The 17,500-nt window shown below is 42.5% G+C and overlaps 2 protein-coding genes and 2 long non-coding RNA genes across 11 annotated transcripts in view; 2 read left to right on the top strand and 2 right to left on the bottom strand.

Annotated features, from left to right (window-relative positions):
- The window catches only part of LOC135110680 (uncharacterized), a 5,771-nt gene extending 5,061 nt beyond the window's left edge, over positions 1 to 710 (top strand). Inside the window, exon 2 of the long non-coding RNA XR_010273366.1 lies at positions 127 to 710. This is a non-coding gene — a long non-coding RNA (uncharacterized LOC135110680). The remainder of the gene's footprint in view (positions 1 to 126) is intronic.
- Positions 683 to 2,798, bottom strand: LOC135110673 (probable E3 ubiquitin-protein ligase HERC4). Its single transcript, XM_064023288.1, has 4 exons — positions 2,735 to 2,798; positions 2,184 to 2,267; positions 1,523 to 1,654; positions 683 to 1,092 (listed from the first exon to the last, which is right to left on the bottom strand). Exons 1-4 carry the CDS (start codon positions 2,768 to 2,770, stop codon positions 1,075 to 1,077), a joined length of 270 nt encoding a protein of 89 aa, XP_063879358.1. The 5' UTR covers positions 2,771 to 2,798; the 3' UTR covers positions 683 to 1,074.
- LOC135110671 (RCC1 and BTB domain-containing protein 1-like) lies at positions 2,748 to 9,762 on the bottom strand. 6 transcript variants are annotated; one of them, XM_064023279.1, is made up of 9 exons: positions 9,494 to 9,762; positions 7,527 to 8,107; positions 6,376 to 6,461; positions 5,283 to 5,434; positions 4,946 to 5,164; positions 4,404 to 4,584; positions 3,885 to 4,042; positions 3,548 to 3,731; positions 2,748 to 2,927 (listed from the first exon to the last, which is right to left on the bottom strand). In XM_064023279.1, exons 6-8 carry the CDS (start codon positions 4,556 to 4,558, stop codon positions 3,628 to 3,630), a joined length of 417 nt encoding a protein of 138 aa, XP_063879349.1. In that variant the 5' UTR covers positions 4,559 to 4,584; positions 4,946 to 5,164; positions 5,283 to 5,434; positions 6,376 to 6,461; positions 7,527 to 8,107; positions 9,494 to 9,762; the 3' UTR covers positions 2,748 to 2,927; positions 3,548 to 3,627. The 6 variants fall into 6 exon arrangements, with proteins under 6 accessions (XP_063879349.1, XP_063879352.1, XP_063879355.1 ...); XM_064023282.1 differs by lacking the exon at positions 7,527 to 8,107; XM_064023285.1 differs by lacking the exons at positions 3,885 to 4,042; positions 9,494 to 9,762 and adding an exon at positions 7,151 to 7,235 and having other exon boundaries at positions 7,527 to 8,813.
- Positions 9,763 to 10,592: 830 nt separating this feature from the next.
- The window catches only part of LOC135110676 (uncharacterized), a 7,085-nt gene continuing 177 nt past the window's right edge, over positions 10,593 to 17,500 (top strand). The window contains exons 1-5 of one of the 3 annotated variants that reach the window (XR_010273360.1): positions 10,593 to 10,908; positions 12,375 to 12,523; positions 13,152 to 13,265; positions 16,317 to 16,399; positions 16,996 to 17,500. The exon at positions 16,996 to 17,500 is cut by the window's right edge and continues 177 nt beyond it. This is a non-coding gene — a long non-coding RNA (uncharacterized LOC135110676). The other 2 variants (XR_010273359.1, XR_010273361.1) reach the window with 2 other exon arrangements.

Genomic DNA, 17,500 nt, shown 5'->3' with positions numbered 1-17,500 from the left:
CATTATCAGCTGAAGGCGCACTGCCACGTGCAACCTGTTTTAGGGGTGTGATACAACACAAATATAAATATAAAGATATATATACATATATATACATTCTTTATGGACTTATGTTAATATTGTTAGCAGGAGGGTTGGGAACGAGCCCCTCCAGTGGTGTGCTGTTAACTTCACGTCCTGGGTATCCATCCCCCTGATATGAGGGACGGAGGACGCGAAGACGTTCCACGGTCTGGAGACTCGCCCCCAAAAGGTGGGCCGGTGTTGGCTGGAGCGGGAACGCGGCACTTCCACCGAGTCACCACTGGATGACACCGTTCTCGTGTCCCGCGAGGTGACTCTGGCGGACAGCCGTAGTCCCGCCAGGCGTGGCACACCCTGCACCTGTGCCTTGTGGAACACCACAAGGGCCGCCAGGTCCCTGCGGTGTTCTATCGTGTCGACGGGAGCCTCAGGATGGGCTGGGGGCACCTGCTGCTTCCACCAGTCGCAGCGCCCGTCGCTGGATGCCGTGGAGCTTGCTGATGTGTGTGGCAGCACAGGACATCCAGGAGAGGGCGGAATACTCTAAATAAGGCCGTATCTGGGCCTTGTAGAGCAAGAGCCTCCCTCTCATGTCCAGCAAGTTGGCCACCCTCCTCTCTCTTTCTCTCTCTCATTTTTATAGTGATAATAATACAAGTTACCTTTTTCATTTTCTTTATTTCACTCATTTTTTTTTGTAACAAGACTAAAAAATATACTCAATTTGATAATAATAATAATAATAATAATAATAATAATAATTCTGTAAACTATTACATATATTTTCTATTAATTTCTATATATTCTATTTTCTTAACAGGCACTTCCTCCCACACACAAGGTCACTCTTATCCAACTCACACAGCCTCCCCCTGACCCCCTCACACCCTTCAACACCCCCTCACACCAGGCCGAACCCTTCACTCTGCTGTACGGCCTGTAGAAGTTTGTATTTCAGCTTCTCTTTGGTGTTGTATTTTGGCAGGTCGAGTTGTGTGATGCAGGTGTGTGCGACCGGAAGGAAGCTGTCGTCTGCTGTGCTTTGGATCATCAACTTGGTGTGAGTGCCTGAGAGAGAGAGAGAGAGAGAGTTTATAAGAGAAAAAGAAAGAGAGGGAGAAAATATTGGTGTGTGTGTGTGTGTGTGTGTGAGAGAAAATGCAATAAATTACTATTAAATTTATTATTATTATTATTATTATTATTATTATTATTATAAATTTATTCATATTTCAGAGGAATGACTGAGAAGAAAGGAAGGAAGGAAGAGGAAGGAAGGAAGGAAGGAAGGAAGGAAGGAAGGAAGGAAGGAAGAAAAGAGGACAAGAAGGAAGAGAAAAGGAGGACACTCTCTCTCTCTCTCTCTCTCTCTCTCTCCCCTCTCTCTCTCTCTCTCTCTCTCTCTCCCACACAGACCCACAGGATGTCCCCCCACAGGATGTTGACAAACCCCACAGTCACTCCCCTCAGCCCCTCTCTCTCTCTGTCTCTCACCTACCTTCATGCCCAGAATAGGAACCCTGTCAGTGCCCGTCAGGAACTTCAAAAACCACTTCTTCTGCTCCAGGGAGAGTTTGTGAAATACTTCCCAGAATGTGCGTATGACCGGGTGGTCTGGGAAACATTCGCCCTGGAAACACCGACAGAAATCAATAAACGGAAGGATATTAGTGTGAACGGTGTGTTTATTTACATTCCTGCGGTGTCGTGTGGGAGGACTGGGTGAAAACAGACAGTAGAGGAGGTGGGAAGGGGAGGACTGGGTGAAAACAGACAGTAGAGGAGGTGGGGAGGAGAGGACTGGGTGAATAAAGACAGCAGAGGAGGTGGGGAGGGTAGGACTGGGTGAAAACAGACAGTAGAGGAGGTGGGGAGGAGAGGACTGGGTGAATCAAGACAGCAGAGGAGGTGGGGAGGGTAGGACTGGGTGAATCAAGACAGCAGAGGAGGTGGGGAGGGTAGGACTGGGTGAAAACAGACAGTAGAGGAGGTGGGGAGGAGAGGACTGGGTGAATGAAGACAACCTCCTCTGCTGTTCTACAATGCTGACGAATCCTTGAAAAACACACACACAAAAAAAAAAAAAAAAATATATATATACAAATAAACAAATAAACATATGTAAACCAAACCTAATTAGTCCTGCACCTGGTTCTCACCTGCCGAGTGGCGTCACACCTGAGCAGCAGCGTCTTGGCCTGAGGGTCGAACAAGAATGGATACTCACAGAACAGGATTGGACTCTGTAATGTAAAGGATTGGATTAGTTCAAGTTGTTTTTAAGGGTTGAAGGGGTAAATGAAGAGTTAAAGGGTGTATTTAAGGGTTTAAGGGGGTAAATAAAAGGTAGAAGGGTGATTTTAAGGGTTTATGAGGCTATTTAAAGGTTTGGTGTCTTTTAAAGGGTATTTTTAAGGGCTTAAGAGAATAAATAAAGGGTTTTCAATTTTTAAAGGGTGTTTCTAAGGGTTTGTCAGTTAAAATTAAAGGAATTGTCAATTTTAAAGGATGTTTTTAAGCGTTCAACATTGAAAGCTCCCCCAAACACAGTCACCCATTCACAAACACCCCCAATACACACACAAACACCCCCAAACATGGTCACCCACCTCCCCAAACACCCCCAAAAACACACCAAAACACACCCAAACACCCCAAAATCACTCAGCCACCTTCAAACACCCCCACACCCCCACACACACACACCCACCTCCCTCCTGGACATCGGGTGAAGCCTGCTGTTCATCCAGTTCAAGTAATCATTCCTAATATCAATTTTCTCTGCAATTTCTGGGATGTAAAAGTCGTCGTAGTTCAACCGCCCCACTCGGCAGCCGGCTTGGAAGTTCAGACCGTGGACCAGGGACAACAGCCGCAGGGAAGACACAAGGGCACGCTGGTCTCTGTGTGGTGTGGGTAGGTTAGGTTAGGTTTGGTTAAGATCTGGTTGTGGTAGTGGTGGTGGTCTGAGTGGTTGTAAGTGATGTGGTGGTGTTGTAGATAAGAATTGTTGTAGTAGTAGTAGTAGTAGTAGTAGTAGTAGTAGTAGTAGTAGTAAAAGAAGAAGAGGAGGAGGAGGAAGAGAAAGAGAATGAGGAAGAGAATGGTGGTAGTAGTAGTAGTAGTAGTAGTAGTAGTAGTAGTAGTAGTAGTAGTAGTAGTAGTAGTAGTAGTAGTAGTAGTAGTAGTACACAGACAATTATACTTCTCTCTCTCTCTCTTACACTCAAAACACACACACACACTCTCAGAGAGAGTGTGTGTGTGTTAATTCTCTCTCAGAGAGAGAATTAATTTTTCTCCTCCAAAAATATACTTAAAACACACAAATCAATAGAAAAACAAAGAAAAAACACCAAAACACATTTAAAACACCCCAAAACACCTTTAAAACACCCCTAAACACACTCAAACACCCCAAACACACCCAAAACACAAAACACCCCCCAAACACTCCCAAAACACACTCAAACACTCCCAAACACACACACACACACACATACACACAAACAATCCAACTCACTGAACACCTCCGCCATCTCCTTGCCAAGCTTCAACACTCCCTCAGCATACGGCGTTTGGAGTTTGGCCGTTTGTTTAGGGTCAGTGAAGTCCTTGTACAGGGGAAGGACATAACAGCGTAAGGCGTCCTGGCTGGGGGGATGCGAAGGAAGACTCTTGGCCACGTTTTGAATGCCAGTACGAACCTGTGGACGTTTGGATACGTTTGGATTAGCTCGGTAATGGATCAGTGGACGCTTGTGAGATTCTGCGTGTGAAATGCCAGCAGGTCGGTTTGTCCTGTTTTGTCCTGGGAAACCTTCAGTAAAATGCAGTGAAACGCACACAAACGCACGCACTCGCCACTTCCTGAATGGTCTCCCTTGCAATCCGGCCAATCTGAGCCACACAGTCCTCAGCCAAACGGTAGTCCAGCCCGTGTGTGTGTTTGTGCAAGCCAGCAAGCGTGAAGGAGCTGTTCCAAGCGCACACTGAGGCAAACACTGTCTCTGTGTACCTGTGTTTGGAAGTGGGTGAGTGAATGAGTGTAAACAAACGTGGGGATGGTAATATTGTTCGTTCGTTTGTTTGTTTGTAAATAGATTGATATGACACAAATGTAAACAAACACAAAAAATACAACATTCTGTCACTGAAAACATAAAAAATAAATTATATAACACAAACAAACACACACACACACACACACACACACACACACACACACACACACACACACACACACACACACACACACCCAAATCATACCAAAACACACAACACACTCCCAAACACACACAAAATATACCATACCACACCCAAACACACACACACACACACACACACACACACACACACACACACACACACACACTTACGTAAACAAATCGTCATCAATCATGTCTTCTTCCTCAATTGACAGAAGTTTCTTAATCATATGTTCTTGAATTGTGAGAGAGAGGGCATTTGGTCGGGGTAGGGGAGGGCTGCAAAAGTCCTCAGCACCCCCACTCTCCCTGCTGACGGTGGCCATGCTGACGTCCCCCCCCCTGCGAAGATCTGGGAGAGAGAGAGAGAGAGAGAGAGAGAGAGAGAGAGAGAGAGAGAGAGAGAGAGAGAGAGAGAGAGAGAGAGAGAGAGAGAGAGAGAGAGAGAGAGAGAGAGAGAGAGAGAGAAATTGGTTAGTTTTAGGCTTATATAATTTAATTCATGTTTGTTTAGAATTATTCATCATCATCATCATTATTATTATTATTATTATTATTATTATCATTATTCAGTTTGTTTTTCTTGATTATAAATAAAAGAATATACTTTATGTACACCACTACTACTACTACTACTATTACTACTTTTCTCCCTCTTCCTCTTCCTCCCACCACCCAAACACACACACACACACACACACACACACACACACCTAACAAGAGGATCACCCTTGGGAGTATAGCCCAGTTGACCCTGCTTGTTTGACCCCCACAACAGCAGGTAGCCGGCCTGGGTCACGGCAGCAGAGTGGTGACCCGCAGCGGCCAGCAGGACTAAGAGGGTGCCAGCCAAGGAGGTCACCAGGGCAGGATCCTTCTGGGGCCCCTGTCGGTGTCTAAGTGCCAACTGGCCGAAGGTATTTTGTCACCATCTGAAACACACAAAAGCAAAAAATAAATAAATAATGATGATAACACACACACACACACACACACACACACATATATACAGACACATAGACACAGACATACATACATACAGACACCCACCAGCAGTCAAGGCAAGGGTGTGGTTGGCGCCACAGGCCAGCTGCACTGTCACCTTCCTGGCCAGACTCTTGACAAGCTTGCGTGTGGCGGTGTGGACTGTCGCAGGAGTTGACGCCAAGCTGACCGTACCCATTGTCACCCCGTGCGTAGATCTGAGGAGAGAGGGAGAGGTGGGAGGGAGGGAGAGGGAGAGAGAGAGAGAGAGAGAGAGAGAGAGAGAGAGAGAGAGAGAGAGAGAGAGAGAGAGAGAGAGAGAGAGAGAGAGAGAGAGAGAGAGAGAGAGAGAGAGAACTAAGACCTAATCTAACAAAACCCAACTTAACTTAAGATATAATATACCTTTAAAGAGAGAGAGGGAGAGTGAGAGGGGAGATTAGAGAGAGAGGGAGAGGGAGAGAACCTAACCTGTCTAGGAGAAATAATTTGAATATACAGTAAAATCCCTCTCATCCGGCATTCCAGTATCCGGCAGCTTCAAGTATCCGGCACATTTTTCCCTGAGCCTTAAAATCAATAAAAAATCAATGTGTACTCACAAAATCGATTAAAATTCCTGGGCAAGGCATAGTGTGTCCCCTGGCCACCAGAGCGCACTGCTTGGCGCCACCCGCGGCCCACTGCACTGTGTTTACCGAGTGACTCAGTCCCGCGTGTGCACTGTTTATGGCCTGACGCCTTCATCATGCCTCAAGTTGTACAAAAGAGGGAGTGTGTTGTGCTTACACTTAAGCAGCTGATCAGATCAGCTGCTGATTAAGATCAGCTGATCTCTGTTATGGTAAGATGCGTGAGTGTGTAAGATGCTGGTCATTGTGGACATAATTTCACTTCTATTCAAGTATCCGGCAATATTCAAGTATCTGACATGTCGGCGGTCCCGTTGATGCCAGATAAGAGGGATTTTACTGTATATATATTGATAACAAGAGAAAAATGAAAAATGTATTGCTCTCTCTCTCTCTCTCTCTCTCTTACAGCTACTAAAATAACAAAATTATTTCTACTCTCTCTCTCTTTCACACACACACACACATTACAGGCTCTCTCTCTCTCTCTCTCTCTCTCTCTCTCTCTATCTCTCTCTCTCACTCACCAGGCCCCAGGAGGTGAGAGAAAGAGAGTGCTGGTCTCCGGCTGCCACCTGAACGATGCTGTAGTTCTGTAGCTCATCAATTAATTCTGCAGGTGAGAGAACAGGTGGTGAGGAGGAGAAAGTGCTATTGGAGTGTTGTGTGGTTATGGTGGTGTGGTGGTAGTAGTAGTAGTAGTAGTAGTAGTAGTAGTAGTAGTAGTAGTAGTAGTAGTAGTAGTAGTAGTAGTAGTAGGTTCATTACATTCCAACCACAGTACATAAATAAATAAATAAATAAATAAGTAAATAAATATGATCAAAAAATAAGAAAACAACAACAACAACAACAACCACATAAAAACTGATGACCCCAACCAGTCACCATGACCTCTAGTACAAGGGTCACACAGGGCCACCACACTGCGACCTGACACAAACATAAACAAGACACCTTTTATGCATGAAGGACAAGTGACCTATGACCCAACAGTGACCCACAGTGACCCACATTGACCCACAGTGACCAACAGTGACCCACATTGACCCCACAGTGACCCAACAGTGTCTTCACCTAGAACTGTGGAGTGTACAAGTGCCCAGCTGACACGTGGAGGTGCAGGTGTCAAGGCTAGGTCACATTAGGTCACCTGAACAGAGAGTGTAAGGGGGGGTGGCCTGGTGAAGGGAGGGGGGCCAGGTCAACCCTTAAATTGTGTGTAATAATGAAAATAATGATAACAGTGACCTCTATCTCTCTCTCTCTCTCTCTCTCTCTTAGGTTAGGTTAGGTGTTTACTTGGCACTCTGGCGTGTACCGAGGTTCCCACACTGCCAAGGGCGGCGAGGGGGGCGTGGGGGGGAGCACAGGGGCACATCCAAGGCTGCGTCACAAAATTTAGTGATTCTTTAGTTTAGTTGTAAACAAAACTATTCTCTTAAAACTACATTTATCTGGTAACTATGCACACACACACACACACACACGCACTCACACATACACACACACGCACACACACACATTTAACTAGGGAGAGGCGTCACTGGCTGCACAGGGAAGCAATTTAAGTGGTCTGAAATATCTTACTGGCGTTGTGTGGCGACATCAACAAAGCAACACCATTTCTCAAGTAAATAAGTATTATATCTAACTCAACACCATCTCAGGCACTCACCTTCCTGTATCTGGTGGTGTGTGCGTGTGTCTGTAGGTGTGGAGGAGCCCTTGAAAGCCAGCACCTTGTACACCTGGTTAAACATAAGATGCCTGGCCTGTAGATCCACGTTTTTGGCGCGACTCTGTGGGCCGTCTCACTTCCCAGGGACAGTTTTTTTGTTTTTTACTAATTACACTGGTTTTTATATATATATTTATCGGTTTTCTAGGTTATGATGATTAATAAAGGTTATATTATTCGTTTTGCATAGGGTTTATCTTATACTAGTATTTTAAGATACCACAAGTTATAAAATCCCACATCTCTAATCTTTGCCTTTTTTTTCTTATTTACGCCACTTTTCCTTTATATTTTCCGGTATAAGATAATGTAAAATACTTAAAAGACTCCGTACTAGTTGTTTATTTATCAAAAGTAACCTCAATTAGTGAATTATAACGCGATCGTCCCTGTCTCAACACTGTACCATTATACAATGTTGACATCCTGAGGACTGTCTAAGAAAGATGAAAGAAATTTAATCCTCTTCCTCTTCCTCGTCTTCCTCACCCTCATCCTCCTTTCTTCCCCTTCCTCCTCTGGCAGAAAAGGGATAAGAGGAGGAAGTAAACGAAAATAAAGAAAGGAATAAGGAAATACTGAATAAAGAAAGAAATAACGAATAATATGATTTAAAACTTTGTCCCTGTTATTTTCCTTCATTTAAATCCTATTCCTCCTCTTCTTCCTCCTCTTCTTCCTCATAATCTTCCTTTCTTCTTCCTTCTCAACATTACTCACCATTTTGTGGTTTTAAATGAAAGATTTATATATCATCTTGCGAACATTTTCAACACACACACACACACACACACACACACTGCATCACCATCTGTACAACGAAAGACAAGGCAACACACACACACACACACACACACACACACACACACACACACACACACACTGTATAAGCATATGTACAACGAAAGACAAGGCAACACACACACACACACACACACACACACACACACACACACACACACACACACTGCATAAGCATCTGTACAACGAAAGACAAGGCAACACACACACACACACACACACACACACACACACACACACACACACACACACACACACACACACTGCATCACCATCTGTACAACGAAATTCAAGGCAACACACACACACACACACACACACACTGCATCACCATCTGTACAACGAAAGACAAGGCAACACACACACACACACACACACACACACACACACTGCATCACCATCTGTACAACGAAAGACAAGGCAACACACACACACACACACACACACACACACACACTGTATAAGCATCTGTACAACGAAAGACAAGGCAACACACACACACACACATACACACCAGAAACACCTAGAAACACCTAGAAACACAATTTTACTCCCAAAAACACCTAGAAACCCAAAAAACACTTAAATAACACTTAATTTCCTTTCAAAACACCCCAAAAGCACTCATTTCTTGCAAAAAAAACATCGAATAACACTTAATTTCCTTTCAAAACACCCAAAAAACACACATTTCTAGCCAAAAAACACTTAAATAACACTTAATTTCCTTTCAAAACACCCCAGAAGAGACACACACCTACCCAAGGACAGCGAAAAAACAACAATTTCTACCCAAACAAACTTGAAAAACACCAAAATCTAAAAAAAACACAAAAAAATAAAAAAATATATAAAAAAAAACATCCCCTGCCTTTTTAAAACACCACAGAAACGGTGAATTCACTTAAAAAAAACACTGAAAGCACGACTATTCCCTTTCAAAACACCAAAAACTCTCACTTCTATTCCAAAATGCCTAGAAAAAAAAATTGCGTATTTAACTCAAAACACTTCATCTTATATTACAAGGCTGCCACATCACCACCACCACCACCACCACCACCACTACTACTACTACTGCTACTACTACTACGTTTGCTTACCTTTAAAACGCTGGAAATTCAGTGAAAATCTTTTCTTAATATTTCTTCTTTTCTTTCTCCTCTTCCTCCTTCCCTTCCCTCTTCTTCCTCCTCCTTCTTCATTTCTCCTTCTTTCCTCCTCTTTCTATTCTTCTCTATGCATGAAAACAGCTGGAAAATATAGGAAATAACACTAAATACTAATGGAAGGGCACTGGGAGGAGGGAAGGTCCAGGGTCTCGGTCCCCGGATGAAGGCGGCTGATGACGTCACGTCCGCCATATTTACGTTACGCAAATGATTTTGAAAATGACCCCTCGCAAAAATGAAGCTAGGCCGGAATGCTTTACATATTATGAAAGGGCATAATTTTAAATTAATTCTGGACATATAAAAATATTCCAAGCTTCAGTGATAATAAAGCTATATTTAAATAACTATATGAAAAAGTGTTCGAACAAACACGATAAAAAAATACATTCCAAAATCCACAAATCTCATTTCTCACGAACACAATACACTTTAAAAAATCGAAACTATTTTTACAAACAATCAGAAGTTAACCGGAAGCTGAAATAAATAAATAAATAATTTATAAATGTCGACTTTTTGAGTTTTCAACGGGTCTAAAACCCCTCTAAAAGTCCACGTATTTCACTCAAAAGCATCATAACATATTTAAAAAACAATAAACGATTTTTTGAGCCCATAAAATCTTGCCTAGCGGCTGAAATAAAAAATCATGTTTGGCGGTATGAAAAATTTAACGGCAAACAGCAACAATTATTTACGCTGAAACAACCTCATAATCGACATGTTTCCCTTAACACTCGCACGCAAAACACTCAAAACACCACCAAATATTTTTACAAACCATAAAATCTTAGTTAAAAAGCCTAAATATATAAGTTAAGAAAATAGAAGGAATATTGGAACCGGGGGTAGACTCTGGCAATCCATCATGGCGGCCGCGGGAGGGCTGGGGGGGACTCAGATGTAAACAAGATTGGCTATCTGTCTTTCCTTATTATTTGTGGTTGTTATGAAGGTTATTTCTCTGTTTTCTGGATTAATTTCAGCTGTGTGTATGCGTGTGTGTGTATATATATGTGTGTGTGTGTGTGTGTGTGTGTGTGTGTGTGTGTGTGTGTGTATATCTATGTGTGTGTGTGTGTGTGTGTGTGTGTGTCCGCCTCTATTCCATGATAAATAGCATTATATTCTCTCTTCTCTTCTCCCCTTTTGCTATTAAGTATCAAGTATTTTCCAGGTATTTCCAGTGTTTTCCAGGTAGTGTCGTAGGTTGAAGCCAGACCTCTGCTACCTGTCACTACTAAAGTCACCTTAATTGACCTCCTGTGCCTCTGTGGTCCCGTTCCCTGGTGTTTAAATGAAAAGAGGACACACACACAACCGCACTGCACGGTGTTTCCCAGGTACACTGAGGAAGACAATAAAAAATAAATAAATCTGCTGTCTCTCAATATTTATCGTAATTTACAGTGTTTTGTTGTGTGAGGAGCAGACTACTGGGGTGATTTGTGCACAGGTAAGTGGCAGTAGGTGGATGAGTGTGTGTAACGAGTGTATTAATGTGTGTGAGGGAAATAAAGGGGTGTGAGGTATGACGGGCCAGCCTGCCGCAGCTCACCCCTGGCCTGTTAAACCTTCCGTCAGACTTAAACTAGGCAGTGGCGGTTAGGTCTGACCAGCGGACATGAAAGCATAGTCATGTGGCTCCATTCACTGCCACGGGTGACTTATGGTGACGAGAAATAAATTAAATAATGGCTAATATATACGGACGTCCGGATCATCAGTCTGCTTATATTTTTTAAAAAGTTGAATTTTGGCGGGTTTTCATTTCACGGAAGAGTTCATTTGTTAATATTTCGTCATGCGGGTTACGTTGAAACTAAATATTACGAGTATGACTAAATAAAAAGCCGAAATAATGTAAAAAAAAATATAAAAAATAATGAAGGTACCGTGGATTGGCAACACTTCCGATGTAAACAGACAGCTGATCACGGGTCCTGAGGCAGGCAAGGAGATAAAAATAATAATAAACGAAGGAAATAGGTTATTACCACGTAGTGTGTAATGGCTTAAACTATAATAAAACCTAAATTTTTATAGGCCTGGCATTTCAGTGGGATTTCTGTTTTTATTGGATTTTTTGTTGCCCTTGGCTCGTGTCACTCCTTCAGAAAAAGGAGAAAAGGTATTTGTCTCTCCTCTTGCACTTTTCCCTCTTCAGGTGTCTCATATTTGGGAAGAATTGTGACATACTGGATACGTTTATCTTCAACACACACACACACACAGATAAGATACTTTTAAATGTATAAATCTTACCTCACCTTTTATGAACACAGTTAAGTTCCTTTGAAATAATTAGTGGGTGTTTGTCAGTGTTGATGAAGAGTTATGCCATGACCTGCTCTCTTAAGCATTACCAGTGACCTGTTTGGTTATGAGTCATGTTAGCAGATGAACCTGGCCTGACCTAACTAACCTACCACTGCAGGGACAAGCAACACCAAATGTTAGCCTCACTTTGATTAATACTTCATATCACCTATAGTAATGGACACACACACACACACACACACACACACACACACACACACACACACACACACAAATTCATTAAAGTATCATGTCTTGCTTCTTTATCTCCTTTCTCCTTTTTTAAAATTAATTAATTAATTAATTTATGTATCTATCTAGTTATTTATCTATTTATTCATATACTACTACTACTACTACTACTACTACTACTACTACTACTACTACTACTATTTGTAGTAGGAGAGGTAAGGCTCTACTGTAGTCAGAGGAAACCTTGTAGCAAATTGTTATCCATTGTATACTGACAAAGAACTTCTCTCCTTAACAGGTGGACTTGGAATCTCTCAGGGGAAACTACATGTAGTAATTGAATTAAAATGGCTAGAACCAGAGGATGGGGTTGTGCGTCCCCGGGAGTTCAGAGGGTGCCGGCGCTTCAACTGATGGTGTGGACCCATGAGACAGAGGCTCCACCAGGTGTGTGTGTGTGTGTGTGTGTGTGTGTGTGTGTGTGTGTGTGTGTGTGTGTGTGTGTGTGTGTGTGTCTCTCTCTCTCTCTCTCTCTCTCTCTCTCTCTCCTCTCTCTCTCTCTCTCTCTCTCTCTCTCTCTCTCTCTCTCTCTCTCTCTCTCTCTCTCTCCAGTGAAATAGTTATCCAAACAGCCTATTAAACAGAAAGAGAGAGAGAGAGAGAGAGATTTATTTTGGTTCCCTTCCTTAGAGTGAAGTGCTGCCCTTCATGTGGAAATGTTGATTAGAAAAAAGAGCTGCCCTGGGTCCATCATTTTTGTGAGTGACTTTTACCAGAGACAAGAGTGTGACAAAATAGTTATCCATCTGGTAATGAACACTATAACTACTATTTTTATCACATCTTTCCTGATTCCCAGACCAACATGAAGCATTTATTTTCTTTCCTAGCCATGTCTATACAGTATACTGGCTAGAAATTGCACATTCTGCTACTGTAATTCTTTCCTTTCATGAATGTGCTTATAAATGTTTCCAGCTGTAATGTTATAGTAAATGGTTAAATTCTGGACAAAGTTGTGAATCAAATGCATCCATCAAGCGACTGGAGTGTAGATGTGCGCGTTTCTCCGCAGGTGGTAACACAAGCAGCGGGTGGAAGAGACCTTGGGAGACTTCCGTAACTCAGAAGCAAGAAGCTGGAGCCTTGTGACTGACTGGTGGTTTTGACTGCAGGCACCAACATTCAGGTCAATACTTTTGTTGGTACAGCTGAGAATTCTCTATCCAAAATTCAAAAATCCGAAAGTTTTTAATTGTGTCGTGTCACTTCACAAATAGAGAACGCCACAAAAGTGGTGAGAAGGTTTGCACCCTCCACCCCTCATGAAAAAAAAAGTTTGCCAAAAAAAAAAATCCTGAATCTGTGCCCACAAATCAGGGGGCTTGTTCCTCCCTCTCCTCCACCCTCTGACTACTTCATGCTACTTATTAAAACTCTTCACAATGATGTTCTCCATGCCCTTGCTGGCCCAAATCCTTGAAAGGTTTATGGACCTGATGGGGTCCCTCCTATTGTTCTCCAGAACTGTGCCTCCGTGCTTGCACCTTGCCTAGTCAAACTCTTTCAGCTGTCTGTCTGTCAACATCTACCTTTCCTTCTTTGCTGGAAGTTTGCCTACATTCAGCCTATTCCTAAAAAGGGTGACTGACTGTTCTAATCCCTCAGAATACCATCCTGTTGATTTAATTTCCTGCCTATCTAAAGTTTTTGAATCTCTCCTCAGCAGGAAGATTGTTAAATATCTATCACTCCATAACCTTTTATCTGATTGCTAGTATGGGTTCTGTCAAGGCCGCTCTACTGGTGATCTTCTTACTTTCCTTAGTGAGTCTTGGTCATCCTCCTTCAGAGACTGCTGTTGCCTTAGACATATCAAAAGCTTTTGATATAGTATGGCACAAATCTGATTTCCAAACTAGCCATCTATGGGTTCTTTCCTTCTCTCTGTAACTTCATCTCAAATTTCCTTTGTGACTGTTCTTTTGCTGCTGCGGTAGATGGTCACTGTCTTCTGAACCTGTTGACAGTGGTGTTGCTCAGGTTTCTCTCCTGTCACCCACTCTCTTCCTATTATTCTTCAGTGATCTTCTAAACCAAACTTCTTGTCCTATTCACTCCTATGCTGATGATACCAATCTTCATTTTTCCACGTCTTTTCATAGACGTCCAACCCCTCAGGAAGTAAACATTTCGTGCAGGGAAGCCACAGGATGCCTGACTTCTGATCTCTCTAAAATTTCTGATTGGAGCAGAGCAAACTTGGTATTGTTCAATGCCTCAAAAACTCAATTCCTCCATCTATCAACTCGACACAACCTTCCAGACAACTATCCCCTCTTCTTCAATGACGCTCAACTGTCCCCCTCTTCTACACTGAACATCCTCGGTCTGTCCTTTACTTATAATCTGAACTGGAAACTTCACCTCTCATCTCTAGCTAAAACATCTTCTATGAAGTTAGGTGTTCTGAGACGTCTCCGCTAGTTTTTCTCACCCCCCCAGCTGCTAACTCTGTACAAGGGCCTTATCCGTCCATGTATGGAGTATGCTTCACATGTCTGGGGGGGGTTCCACTCATACTGCTCTTCGAGACAGGGTGGAATCAACAGCTTTTCGTCTCATCAACTCTCCTCTAACTGACTGTCTTCAGCCTTTCTCTCTCTCTCTCTCTCTCTCTCTCTCTCTCTCTCTCTCTCTCTCTCTCTCTCTCTCTCTCTCTCTCTCTCTCTCTCTCTCTCTCTCTCTCATACACACACACACACACACTTTTATATAAAATTTGAGCATTTGATAAACAATCAATCAGTCAATCACACACACACACACACACACACACACACACACACACACACACACACACACACACACACACACACACACACACACACACACACAAATATTTTGAAAAATTAACGAAAATACAACAAATTATTATTGTTATTATTGTTATTTTTTGGGTAAACTTTAAATATTGGGTAAACGGTACCTCAACACGTCTGTGGTGCAAAATCCGGGCAGAGTAGAGCGATGCGACTTCCCCCCTGTAGTGTGGGAAAGTGTGAGGGAGTGTGAGAGAGACAGAGAGAGAGAGAGAGAGAGAGAGAGAGAGTGTGTTGTTAATCTGTCACTAGAACTTGAAAAACTCTTGAAAACCCTTACAGCTTCAGCTTTTGGGATGTGGAGATCTGGTTAATCTATCACTAGAACCTTAAAAAACACACTTGAAAACCCTTACAACTTCGACTAGAGCCTTTGGAAAGTAGAAATGTTAATCTGTCACTAGAACCTTGAAAACACTCTTGAAAAACCTTGCAACTTCAACTAGTGTCTTTGGAATGTAGAAATGTGGTCAATCTGTCACTAGAACCTTAAAAACACTGCAAGAAAACCCTTATAACATCAAGTAGAGCCTTTTAAAAGAGTGTTTCTCCTGTTAATAATGTAGTAATTTTGTTAATCTGTCTCTAGAACCTTAAAAAACAACCTTGAAAATCCTTAAAAGAGTGTTTCTCCTGTTAGTAATGCAAAAATGTTGTTAATGTGTCGCTAGAACCATAAAAACACCCTTTGAAACCACAGTAACTTCTATTGCAGCCTTTTAAATACAGGTAGCAGGGTTCTCAGGGGTGTTTCTCCAGTTAGTAATGCAGAAATATTGTTAATCTGTTACTAGAACTATAAAAACACCCTTGAAATGCCTTACAACTTCAACTAGAGCCTTTTAAGGATAGTTTGTGTAATTTTTGGGATGTTTTTGGGTGTTTTTGAGGTATTTTTGTGGTATTTTTGGATGTTTTTTGGGGGTGTGTTAGGGTGTTTTGGTGTGTATAATTTTGTTTTTTGGGTTTTTAGGGATATTTAAGGTGGGTTTGATAAGTTTTGGGGCATTTTGGAGTGTTTTGGTGGGTGAAAATGTGTTTTTGGGTGTGTGTCAGAGGTATTTTGGATGTTGGGGTGTTTTGGGTGTGTAGAGGTGTGTCAAGTTAGGATGTGATTGAAGTGTTTTGGGGGGTGTTGGGGTGTTCTTTGGCGTCTTTGGGTGTGTGTCGGGTTGTTTTGATGTGTTAGGGGTGTTTAAGGGTGTTTAAGGGTGTTTTTGGTGTGTGTCAGGCTGTGTCAGGGGTGAAATGTTTTGGTGTGTTTTTTTGGTTATTTAAGGATGTCTTTTTGGGTGTTTGATAACCTTTAATGTGTCTCCCTGCTTCTGTCTGTCCCTAATCTGCCCTAACTCCTACAGGGTAACAGGGACGTGAGGGGTCTCCAGCAGCATGCCTGAAGATACTTGTGTGTGGACGAGGGACACACACTCAAGAACCACAAGTGAGTGTGGGGAAAGAGAGAGAGAGAGAGAGAGAGAGAGAGAGAGAGAGAGAGAGAGAGAGAGCACTCTTGAAAAATCATTACACTTTCAACTAGAGCGTTTGGAATGTAGAAATGTGTGTTAATCTTTCACTAGAATATTGAAAACACTCTTGAAAAACATTGCAACTTCAAGTAGAGCCTTTGGAATGTAGAAATGTGATTAATCTGTCACTAGAACCATAAAACACCCTTGAAAACCCTAACAACTTCAACTAGAGCCTTTTAAAAGAGTGTTTCCTCCTGTTAATAATGCAGTAATCTTGTTAATCTGTCACTAGAATCTTAAAAACACCCTTTTGAAACCACAGTAACTTCAACTGCAGCTTTTTAAAACACAGGTAGCAGAACTCTCAAGTTTCTTCCATTAGAAATGCAGAAATCACTCTAATGTGCCACAAAAACCATAAAAACACCCCTTAAAAACCCTTGTCACTTCATCTAGAGCCTTTTAAAAGACTTTCTTCAGTTAGCAATGCAGAAATCTCACTAATCTGTCACTAGAACCTACAAAAACAACCTTGAAAACCTAATTCATCTCCCTCCCCCCCTTACAGGTCCCTGAACACCTTTCCCCCCATGAACTGGCTGCTGTTTACTGGGACACACCCTTGCAGAACAGCCTGGCGGAGCTCTGGGCCCTTCTGAACTTCCTAATGCTGGATAATTTTGAGTCCTTGTCCAATGTGAGTGAGATGCAGGAGGGAAGTGAGGAGAGGACTCTGAGGGCAGGAATGGGAGGGCCAGGCCATCTCCACTCTAATGAAGATAAGAGAGAGGGAATGTGGGTGTGTTTGGGAGTGTTTTGGTGGCTTTGGGTAGGTTTGGGTGTGTTTGGGGAGTTTTTTATGATTATTTAAAGAGGTTTTTTTGGGCTGGAGAGGAGTTTTTTGGGCTGGAGAGGAGTTTTTTGGGCTGGAGAGAATTTTTTTGGGGGGTCTGGAGAGGAGCTTTTTGGGCTGGAGAGAAATGTTTTGGGCTGGAGAGAAGGTTATGTTTTGGGCTGGAGAGAAGGTTTTGTGGGCTGGAGAGAAGGTTTTGTGGGCTGGAGGGAAGTTTTTT

The sequence above is a fragment of the Scylla paramamosain genome, chromosome 20 (assembly GCF_035594125.1).
Source record: "Scylla paramamosain isolate STU-SP2022 chromosome 20, ASM3559412v1, whole genome shotgun sequence".
NCBI lineage: Eukaryota > Metazoa > Arthropoda > Malacostraca > Decapoda > Portunidae > Scylla > Scylla paramamosain.
This window is presented reverse-complemented; position numbering and strand designations above follow the sequence as displayed.